At 46.5% G+C, this 12,206-nt stretch overlaps 1 protein-coding gene across 2 annotated transcripts in view; it reads right to left on the reverse strand.

Annotated features, from left to right (window-relative positions):
• Positions 1–12,206, reverse strand: part of nej (CREB binding protein nejire) — a 53,794-nt gene that overhangs the window by 37,222 nt on the left and 4,366 nt on the right. For both annotated transcript variants that reach the window (XM_089566726.1, XM_089566727.1), the window contains exons 3-5: positions 2,383–2,550; positions 1,152–1,409; positions 489–840 (exon numbers count right to left, since the gene is read on the reverse strand). In XM_089566726.1, the coding sequence (XP_089422852.1) occupies positions 489–840; positions 1,152–1,409; positions 2,383–2,550 (778 nt within the window). The remainder of the gene's footprint in view (positions 1–488; positions 841–1,151; positions 1,410–2,382; positions 2,551–12,206) is intronic.

Genomic DNA, 12,206 nt, shown 5'->3' on the forward strand with positions numbered 1-12,206 from the left:
TGCTCACCCACTACCCCCCTCCTTTTGGAATAGAAGTGTCTGCATTAACAGTACAGGCTGGCTTCACAGCAAGATAAAAGGCAACACCAGACTTCATATTTTACAGTAGGCTTGATCAAAAGTGGACTATTAAATAAACATAGGAAACACAACTGCCCACAGGCTTTGCTTGTTTGGCACAGACAAAGCTATCAAGTAAGGTAAGGCACTGCCCAATGCAGATGACAACAAAACATGCACTGGCTGTGGCACAAGCCTCACAAAGTGGAAAGCCACTACAATGGCATACATAGCAAATGACATGCAAACTCAAAAATGGAGAACCTAGAAAACTAACTAAGCAGACTACCACACATCACAGCTTTGCAAAGGAATCGTGAGGAAATCTATCTGGGGAATTTCAGCAGAATTAACTGATGGTATTACCAGACTCGCTAGGGTACTAAATCAATGCATCATATGGAAACCAGCAAGAGGCCGCCACTCACTCTGGGCAACCGGCTGACCCCGGTTGACCAGCTGGCCAACGGAAGCCCCACCAGATGCATTGTAGGGAAGCCCCAGAGCTGCGTACGCCCGCTGCATGTCAGCTGGTGCAGGGCCCTGACTGGGCTGGCTGGGCTGCACTGCGGCCCCTGCCTGTTGCTGCCTCCGGTCCGACGCTTGCTTGAGGGGCAGACAGACGGGGCAGTCATTGCGCGTGCAGTTCTTCCAATGGGAGATGATCTGCCGTGACGATGCACAGTGGGGCACGGGGCAGGCCTTGCCCGCCTGACAGTTGGTCATGTGGTTTAGCACGTTCTTCATGGTCCGGCAGTGAGGTAACGAGCATTGGCGGACCTGCACACATTCACAACCACATTCCATGCCATAAATTAGTATGCACACGAACCTCTCATCTATTGGGAGGCCAATAAGCATTGACAGTAGCTCGTCCTAAATGGCACACTCCACCAATTAACTGGAAGTTGCTATGATACAAAATTCTGAGATGTACCACACTAATGACTACAAGGCACAGATGCTCTCTCGAGCTCCTCTCGCACCGACAGGAAAACTAGCTAAGCAATCTCTAAAGGTCAGGCAAGAAACCAGGCAGTTCCACTGCACCATTCTGAACTACAACAACCATTGACAGGCAGCGTACACACCTCTCCGTTGGCTGCCTGAGACTCCCGGCGCTGGCACTTGTGTGCGTGGAGCAGGAGCACCAGCTGCTGCTGGATGAGCTTCCGCTTCTCAGGGTCGGCCGTCGAAGGGGCCGCTGAAGCAGGAGGAGCGCCCAGGGGGCCCCCTCCACCTGGGTGCGGGGGTGGCTGCTGCGGGGGCGCCACTCCCGGGGGAGCCGCCTGCCCCATGGGAGGACCCGCCAGCTGCTGTGCCTGCTGGGGAGGCGGCTGCCCGTGTTGCTGCACACCCATACAGGCACACCCATTAGGGCACCACCAACACTCAAGCAGCAGCTAAGGAATTTGCTTGAAGCGGTCCACAAGACCCCACTGCACTACCACTGTCTTCCGTGCTAACAACTAGCCCCTTCCAAACCACTCTGATAACCCCTTAAGGGGGGACACTGGTCTTGAAAAAAAAATTGTTATTAATGAAGTCACAATTACGAAATCTTCAGAGGATATGATTTTTGTGTGCTGATTCTAAATATGTCATTTAATTTCATGTAAAACAATTCCTTGAGCACTTATGCACTTTCTATGCTAGTATTTTGCGGAGAGTTTTGAAGAAAATTTGCTGCACGAAACTCGCTGAAATATATGCCATTGGGTTCTCTTGACACCAAGGAATACAATAAGGGTGAAATTGTCTTCCTGCCTATCATAGAACTCGAGTTATAAAGTTTTGAAGTTGTCGCTTCAGAAATGAGAAGAAAAATGTGTATTCCTGTTTCTGAAGTGGCAGCTTCAGTGCCCTATTACTCAAGTTCTCTGAGAGCCAGGATGATAATTTTACCCTTATTGTATTCCTTGGTGTCAAGATAACCCAATGGCATACATTTCAGCGAGTTTCGTGCAGCAAATTTTCTTCTAAACTCTCCGCAAAACACTTGCATAAAATGTGCACAAGTGCTCAAGGAATTGTTTTACATGAAATTAAATGACATATCTAGAATCAGCGCACAAAAATACATATGCCCTGAAAATTTTATAACTATGACTAAATTAATAAAATTTTCTTTTCAAGACCAGTGTCCCCCCTTAAACTAACATGTTGCTGCATTAAGACAGCTTTGCTCCGCCAACAACAAGTTGTTACAGACAATGGCACGCACTCTATTTGTGCCAATTCTCATTTTTTTTTTCAGACAAGACAGTGCTGTCGGGGAGTCAATGCTTTCCCTGGGTGAAACAAATGAGAACACGAGCTCACATTTTGCAGTTGCGATGAGTCCACGCTGGAGTAGCGAGGGGGCATGCCCAAAGCGGCACCAAGGTTGGCTCCCATAGGCCTCTGCTGGGGCTGACCTAGCTGGCCCATTGACATCACCTGGCTGTAGCCGCCGTGGAATGACGCCTGGCCCATGACTCCACCAGGCCCCTGCAACACACACACATCGCCCGTGCAATGTTGTAACTAGAGGGTGGACTTGTCAGTTTTTATTTTGAGAAAAATTTGACAGACTTTAATCGACATATATTTCAATCACAATTTGACTATTATGTCCCATGGAAGATTTTTTTTTTTTCAGTAATATATGTGACACCACAGTTCACTAAAAGGTCACCTATGCAATAGACTCACGATAATTCAAACTGATAATTCATACTCTCAGTTAATTCCAACAAATTTCAAATTTTGGTTGGCGGGCTATAGATTCAGTGCATTTTAAAGCCACTTAATTCGTACCCCGACTTCTCTAAAATTCAGCTCACTCAAACTTTTTTTCTTGCTCCAGTGCAATTAAGCAACAATTAAGGTCGGATGCATAAGCGTGAGCTGAAAATGCGGACCCTCCAACCAATTAACTCAGACAAGGTACGAAGGGTAGCCATGTTGATCAGAGTCACAAAAACACCGGTTGTTCAATGACAAAGGCATTACATGAGCACTCAAAGTGAAACTCCAAGAGCGTCATTGCTTCACAATAAAGCACAAACACACAAGGCTTGCAAATCACAAGCTGCTACCTGGGAATGCAGCTTCATAGAGCTTAACTATTCAACCCACAGTTCACACCTGGGACCCAGAGATCACTTTCTATTTTGTAGCCTAAAGAATTTGCTGAGTGGGCAACATTTTCCTAATGATAATGCAGTCAGGCTCCCTGCAGCAACAAGTCTCATTCTGCTGCTGCAAGGGCAACCATACGATGCACATTAGAAGTAGTATTTCTATGTCAAGGGGGATCCCGTTGATTTGTATTAAGCTCAAGTTTCTCCCAAAGTATTGTTTCGTATTGAGGTAGACAACTTATAGAACACCCCTTGTATTATTCTGGTCAGGAACGAACCAATGTGCAAAGTATGAAGGCACTTGGTGAATGCATTCACTCAATCATCAATGTGTGTATGCATCAAGAAAAACAGGACACCAAGATTTCTTTTGCTAACAGAACTACTGGTCACTCCTTCAACATTGACGCTTTTTGCTTTCAACCAATAATACCTGCAAGGCCAAAAAACCTAGACATGCCCACTCTAGTTGTCAATGTAGAACCCTCCCTCATATGATACCAGACAGGTATATCTTCGGGAATATTTTCAGGTGTAGTGAAAAGGTTGTGTGAGGAAATAAAATCTGAATGAGTGCTGAAAACAAAACATTTCAACATAATTGCCTGTCTAGTTGAGTTTGGTAACTTATCATAGATTTGGCCTCTTCAAGCGATGCGGACCACCCCCCCACCCCCCACTGACGCCGGCGGATCCAAGCAGCAAGCTGTTTAGATTTGGTTTTATCAGGTTTAACGTCCCAAAGCGACTCAGCCTATGATGACACCGTAGTGGGGTGCTCTGGTAATTTCGACCATTTCGGGTTCTTAAACGTGCACTGACATAGCACAATACACGAACTTCTAGCATTTCGCCTCCATCGAAATATGACCGCCGCGGCCGGGATCGAACCCGAGTCTTTTGGGTCAGCAGCCGAGCACCATAACCACTGAGACATCGCGGTGGCTTATGGGGTGATGAGGGTTTTAAAAATTTTTTCTTTTACTTTGTCAACATATTTTACTGAAACTCAGCATGCACGTAAATCATAAATGCCGATTTCAAGTATGCATTTGGATTTTCAACTATCTCACTTCGAAGGAAATATATGGCAAAATAATACATCTCAATTAGGCCATTTCTTACGGGCCTTTATAGTAACATCTTATTTAAAAAAATCTTTCTAAGAGAAGGCAAGCATTTCCACAAGCCCACCGCACATTATAAAGCTAACAAAATGCCTATAACGTCATTTTGTTGATCATAAATAACAAAGTAATTAGCCCACACTTGATCTAATTGCTAATCTATCATGTTTAAAGGAAAAAGGAAAGCTTTAGGATTTGCAGCGGACCTTTGGAAATGTCTACACGCTTCAAAATGTTTTTTTAACTGACAAATTAAAGGGACACTGAGGAGAGCACTATTAATATATTTTTTATAGCAAAATCCGATAGTTCGGCATGTCATGGCTTTGTTGCCACTTGGCCGGCAGCGAAAAATGCATTTATTTCTAAGAAATTTGGATTCGAAGTTGAAAAGGTTTTTCCCGCCGCTGTGATTCAAACTTGGGATTCGGCTATGACGACAGAGGACTAAGTGACGTGAAACATGACGTGATGCAGACTCCGTGATTTCTGGCTGCCAGCAGTGCGGCCTAGCAGCAGCCGAAAAGAAAGCTACCGCCGGCCACACGTTGAAGGCATCTATCGGCTATTGCGGCCGTCGCTACAGTCGCTTCGCTTACGTTTGCACCGGCGTTTTGCGAGCGTTACGATGGATCTCGTTCTCGAAGTCGTCAACGAAGTTCTCGCAAATAGACACCTTTAGCATACCGTGTACCTTGATACCGCTAGCGGAATACCGGGAGCCCGCCTAACGCCGGCGAGCAGGCGCTGATTGGTCCCGATGCTTCAGGCGAGCGCGTAGCTGCCCGGCACGTGGCGCCATCTGGCGACGTCAAGGAGATTTGCACATGCATTGGCTGCGCCTCAGTGATTTGTGCTTCTCGTGTCCTAGCGTTGCTAGAACCATTGGTTCCAGCAACACTGTTTTGTTATATGACGTCATGACGCTTGTACTTGCGAGTTTGGCCTGTGGCGGCGATACCTGTATTTTGGTTCTTGCTCTTTTCTACGTTACAAGAGCTTTGTTGTCAGTATGAGTGGCATTTTTGTAATCAGGAGCTGGTATTTTGTCGATACAAGCCAACTTCAATTTCTCCTCAGTGTCCCTTTAACATAACGGCCCGTAAGGAATGGTCTTACTGGGATGTTATTTTGCCATATATTTCCTTCCAACTAAGATATTTGAAATCTAAATGCAAATTTGAAATCCGTGTTCTATGACACACCTGTACGCCAATTTTCAGCCAGTTATGTTTACAAATGAAATAAGTTTTTAAGACCCTCATCCCCATTAAGCAGTACGCTGTTTATTCTTCAGGATCAAAGAAGGAACCACTAATGTCATCATCCTTGGTGCGCAAGGAACTCAGATCATTTGCCTTCAAAACACATCCCTTTTCTTATTATTATCCCTAATCAAATAATTATCAGTAGCCTTCAGAACGGCAACTCATTCTCCACTTGAAGTTTATTTCATGGCTGGTGTACGCATGAGCCATGCAGGGAAGCAAACCCCCGCAAAAAAAAGGGCACTCGGAGGATTAGCCGCACCCCCTCTTTGGCCGCAACCGTATCAGTTTCAGGGCTGAAAAACTGGGCCACATAAGGTACGTATGCCTGCGTTGCCGAGGCTGACGTATTTAGCTGTGTACATATCTATGACTGTCCATGTTGAAGACTCCCACGAACAGATTACCAGCAGACTAAACTCCAGCTACGTTATCCTAAGTATGCACAGTGGCAGGAAGTGCGCTCAAATGCCACAGGTGCAGCCAATGTCACCTAGGGCTGTAACGAAGAAATCGTGGGCCGCCTCTAACTTCATTATAACAAGGTTCAACTGTGCTCATCCTACTCTTTATAGCAAGGCTGGGGATGCGTGGTGTTATTGAAAATAAGGTTAGGAATCAAGGAAGACTTATATTACCTTGAAGTTTAGCACAGTGGAATGTAACGGTAATGGTGTAGCCACACTAGGCCAATCCCAGTTGACAAACCATCTGCAAGCATAGCACGGAGATAGAAGCATTTAGGAGGCGAAAGTCGCCTCTCTCCCGCGACCGCAGAGAGTCACAGGCGCTGTCTGCTTCCTTCGACCGCCGCCGGATGCCACCCTCGTCAGGTTCCCGAGGACGACGCGCGCTCGCGCCGTCGCGCGCATTTCAGTGCTTCCGCGGGAGAGCATTTGCGCGGCCAACATTTTCTTCACAATAATGTCATGCTGCCCTGAGTTATCGTGCGGTAAAACGTGGCTTCGTAGTACGGGAGGCAATCGACATTCGAATTCTAACCGTTGATGTTTCCTGCGGCTTGGCGCTCTTCCGCCTATTGGTGGGCACTGCCGCGCGCGATGGCTGCCCTTTTTTACTTGATGGTCCTGAAAGAAATTCGTTGAATACACATCGCTGCTGGTCACTGGGAGCCTTGAAGGAGATGACACTTTCTTTGCAGGACTTGTATCCGCTATTACAGTTCGGAACAAAGCAATTACGTCCCATCGTATGCTATAACGAGGCAGTAAGACGTACCAGGTCCACGGAGATATATATAGACCAGGACTCGAGCGCGAGCACTCTGCCACGCCGGTCACACAGCTTCTGGAGACTAGAACACACGACCCCACTCGATGTTTCGAGGGTGTTACGTGTTACAGTGTATTCCTTATTTTTTTATTTTTTCTTGGTTTCTTGTCTTCCGCCAGTTTGTGTCCGAAGCTGCTAAAAGATTTGGCGGAGCTCCTCTGCAGGGAGTGAGGGGGGGGGGGGGGGGGGGGGGGGGCGTTTCCCAGCCGTCACTGTGCACAAGCAGGGCTGTCTTGCTCGCCATTCTCAAGACAGTCTGACCGGGGCAGCGACGCATTGTGTTAGCCCATTTTGACCCGAATACCCAAATAGAAGAGCTCAAGCATGACTAGCTACAATGGACCGCTCCACAACAAGATGAAAGAGGCCGCTCTGTGACACGAAGCCGTATCGATACGTGCAGTGCCCAATTAGCAGTGACAGCGTTGTGATGCCCTTGCAGCTAAAGAGGCAGGGGAGATAAGGAGCCAGCTGGGCTCGTTCATCGTGGGATTCGACCCGCCTTACAGGGAAAGTACAGCGTTTGGAAGCCCACTTCGGCATCCCTCCGACCGCAGGGGATGAAAAGGGAGCGGTGCAATGTTAAAAAAAAAAATGTGAGCCCGTCCGTGAGCTGGCTAGTTTAGCCACAGCTACAAGCACGGCGTCTACAACTACTTAGCCGCCGTTCTCCGTGCAAGCCGGCTGAAATGGTAACATTCTTGATACCCCATCAGCGGCCCCAGACCACAAACGGAGGGGTTCCCTGTAACACCCCGCCAATATATTCCCGCACTGCTTTTTTTTTTTTTTGCACACTCCGCCGTCCCCACGGAGATAGAATCGTCCCGAAACCGCGCCATGCACCGCGCAGCGCGGTACCTCGCGCTGCCCAAGCGGGCACAGCGGGCACCGCGCGTGAGCGCCATCTACCGCGCGCCACGGAAACCGACCTCCCTTCCTCTCCTCCACGTGACGTTTTCTGGCCGCCCGCGCCGGCCGCGGGGGCCTGGAGTTGCGCCTCCTAAAAGCCTTCTATCTCCGTGAAGCATAGCGAGTTTCCTTTGCCCTTGTCGCACTATGCCGACAGTACACTGATGGCTTGTGGACAGTGCCTTCAGTGGCCTGCCGTCAAGGGGGACAGTCGACAGATTTCTTTGCCACACCATGACGACGACGCCTGTCTCCCTGCCCCAGCCCATCACAATATATGCTTTACCCCACCCGCACTAAGACGTGCGACTGCTCTGGCTCTTGTACACATTTTTTGATATATGCTGCTGATTTTTTTTCTGCAACTTGCTTAGTTTAATCACTAAATGAGAGTTCACGGAAAATACACAAGCACCCAGTATTCACCATGCAAGAGTGAAATTCACCTTGGAAAGTACCCATGACAACAGATGCCTTTCACTCAGCAAAGTACAGGGAGCTACTGCTAGCTTGGTCAGCCCAAACTCTCAAGGTACACTCAAATTTTGTCAACAAATGTCTTCCCTTTTGCAACAGCCACCCATATACACAGTTCAATAACTCTGCACAAGGCTCCGATCAGTGCAATCAGCCACAGGGAGAATGGTCGCGGCCTGGCTCATTGTATCGGCTTCCCCTAATGCAACCAACCAATGGTTGACTCAAGGTATCACACCATTCTTGACGGAAAAATGTCTATTTGATGGAACAAAACTTCTTTTACTGTTCTTAATTGTAGGACATACCACTGTAATATCATCAGTGGGTATAAAGCTTCGGAAAAATATTTTGCAATTTTGTCTTCCTCTCAAAACTGCTAAATGTGCCTCTCATGCCAACAGTGGTTTGGTTTGGTTTATGGACTCGAAAACAATCTAATGCACACCATCATGCTTTAGAATTTATGCAGGCCTACCTGTTAGCAAAAAACTAGACCAAAGAGTATGTGATGAGTTCGAAGGCAATCATCCCAAAAGAACTGAAGACATGCACTAAAATTGCCTTCCGAAAGCACAGACATTCGGATAATGAGCCACAACATAAAAAACTATTAGTGGATTTCAATAATTCTAGTTCACTGCATGTATTGATACGCAAGAAATGAGCATGCAAAGTTTCAAGAGAAAATTTTCACTGAGTGTATCCATGTTGGTGTAACACAGAAAACGACAAATTTCCATTTTGAGAAAAATAATAATGAAGATTACAAGTTCTTTATATACAAGTTTCTGTATACACAAGAAAACGAAGTCCTAGAGCGCCAAAATGCTCCATATTTAAAGCAAGGGACTCCTTGAGCATTTCCATCTATTTCTGCATGCATAGCAGCTCACCTTTTTTCTTTCAACACAGTGCAAGTAACAATTTAGACTAACTTTTGAATGGCACTAACTAGAATCAATTTTTTGTGCAAAATGTAGAGGAATGTTTGTGCTTATAAAAACAAATAAAAATGCAAGATGTCATTTTTGAATAAAAAGTGGCATTTCAAGAGCGCTGTCATACCTTAAGCAGCTTTACCCAAAAATTAGTTTGACGTCAATTTATCAAGCAATTACACTGCAGATTATGTCGCTAATTATAATGACCAAGTCTGCTGTCAACAAGAGTTGTTGACGAGTGCTGCTCAATGAAAATTGTACCCTATCAGGTTTTTGGCATATCTAAGTGCACAGACTAATTTTCTGGTACTTAGAAATTTGCCACTGGTTGCTGCTGTTGATACTTTTCTTAAAAAAGTGAAGGCAGTTTGTGATGTAAAAAGCAGTGACCTCAGCTGCCGCATTTTCACAGCGGCCAGGACAGCCAAGTCGAAGCTCCGTTTGCCCCTTAACCACCTCTACAATACCAGTGATACTGTCCGCGTGCGAGGCTAAAACATGTACGAAAGTATTTTCCAGGTTAGCTAGAAATTTGCAGAGGGGGGCTGGTAGAAGGATACAGAAGACCACCATTGTCTTTCATGCGAATGAACTCTGCTGGTTGGAATGCCCTGCTGCCTCTTTAGTCATTAGAAGCAAATTAAGCCTGGTCTGCCACCAACCCACCCAAGCTTCTACATTAGAATATTAGCCGCCCGTCACTTGATGCTACAGTGCAAGTGGAATGGTGTGGCAGCATTTTCAGGATTAAGCACAGCGTCTACTGCATCTACACTGCCTGCATCTCGAAGTTTATATCAGCAAGCTCCTGCGTGCCAGTGGCAGAGCTTTGCTAGCCAGCATGTGCATCCAAAATGACACTGAAGATAACAGGCTCAAGATAACAGGCACAAAGTTTCCTATACAAACAGAGTGGGCAAGTTTGCTAAATGTGAGACAGTTTACAGAAACTACGAACTGCTCAGGCGTTGGGTGGGTATTGCAGCCCGAAGCCTGGCGCACAAGTCTTAATAAGATGCTCGGCTGGATACAGGCTCATTCTACTAGTCATCAGGTACTTGAAACCTGCATGTTCTATTAGGAACTTCAACAGTGACAACACACTAGACAGTGTCACATAGTCCTGCAGCTGTCAACTTGCTTAAAAAGCCCTGCTTTCCATTAGCGTTGTTTTGCCACGCACTGAGCAAGAGAGAGGAATGAAGCTTATAAGCAGATGCAGAACTTGAACACAGAACCCTAGCAGTGAAGCGCGAAAACGCATGGGCTCTACACCGGAACAGCATATCTGACTGCACGGCCAGCATGGCGGCAGTGACACCGAGCTAGGAAAAAGACACAGTAGCGCCCCCCTGCGGCAAGGAGAGGCGCCCTGCTTCAGTCGCTATGCTGCCCCGCACCTCCCATTTGCACCACTAGATCAGTATTCTAGTTCACTGTACTGCTGGTGAATACTGAAGTGGAAATATGAAGTGTAGTAGTTCATTTTGAGTTGCACATAAAAAGAGATGCAAAGGCAGTTTTCCACATAGATGTCTCACCAGTCTGGAGTTTTTGTTCGATAGACAACCTCCTACAGAGTGGTCGTCCATCCACCGACTAGTTTCACTAGCACTGTCGCGCTACGGCAACATCCAGTCACCTATCATTTTGTTGTCTTTGGTACAGCGTGATAAACCGGCGCTTGAGCAACAGGATCTGCCGACCAGCCCAATGACCACCGCCATCAGCATCTGTGTCATATATGCCAAGAGCGAACACACTTTAGCTCTTTCCTTACCAAGCCTATTGTGAGCAATCAGGGCGGCTTCTGGTCAAGTAACGCCACTCAGTATGTCGCAAAATGACTGTATTTCAGTTACAAAATCGTTTTCTTCGTCAGCCACATGAAGGAGCAGTTTTAAACCTCGCATGGAATTTTGTCAACGCAGAGCAATCGCTCAGGCATGGCGCCAAAGGTGGCACCCTCTTCTTGCACTGACCCCGCTCAGCAGAGACGGTGTTTTCCAATTTCGCAAGCACTGACACTTGACACTACTGGTGTAAGCAACAGTTTAGCGCAAAATGATGACGTCCGTTTCTCTTATTTTAGTTTGGATAGGGATGCTTGTTCCTCCTAGCCAGGACAATCGACATGTGCCCATCTGTAACTTTCGTTTTCACCGCAGTCGAGGAGATTCACTGCTTGCAGGGCCTCTCTGAGGGTACTGGGCACGTTCTTAACGATTCCACGCCCCAGCAGAGTGGTGGACAGTTATCTGCATCACGGCCTGGCGTTTACCTTGACACAACACTGCAGTGTAGCCCGAAGGGCTGCCCGCAAGCAACTAATGGTTTTTTTTTTGACCGAAAATATTAGCATGAACAGTTCCCCTAAACACTCATTTTTGGCATAGTAACGCACAAAATGCATATTCTAGATTTTTTATTATCCTGTTTTCCAAACAAAAAAATTTAATATTTTTGTGACTGCTGGCACAAGTCTCTCAACTTTTGCCAATCAGATTTTAAGGCGGAAGCCTTTAATGCCTCATCATTGTAAGCAGTTGTTGTCGACAGAAATTTCACGCTTTTCAATTGGTCGAAATGCTCTTGACGTCACAGTGCGTAAATTTCAAACGAGGCCAATTGCACTTTGGCTAGTAACCATGCAACCAATGAAGGGATGGTATAGTGATGCTCCAAGTAAGTGGGACTAAGTTTAGTTAATTAACCAATTAGCCTATTAACCAGACAAATAAATAAAATCGAGTAGGAAATTGGTCGAGCTGGGGAATCGAACCAGGGTCGCCGGAGTGCGAGACCAGCACGCTAACCACTCCGCCATACCAATTCGATCGATCATTAGGAATGAACAAAGGTGTGGTGTCTTCGTTCACTCCCATCTTCCTCCCTTACCGTTACAGCAAGGTTCAGGTGTCCACCGAGATATGTGAGACAGATACATTTCCTTTCCTCAAAAAACAATTTACCAATGAGCAAGGCATAGTGCAGACCTAC

The sequence above is a fragment of the Amblyomma mixtum genome, chromosome 1 (assembly GCF_055824585.1).
Source record: "Amblyomma mixtum isolate Tamu chromosome 1, ASM5582458v1, whole genome shotgun sequence".
Classification (NCBI taxonomy): Eukaryota; Metazoa; Arthropoda; class Arachnida; order Ixodida; family Ixodidae; genus Amblyomma; species Amblyomma mixtum.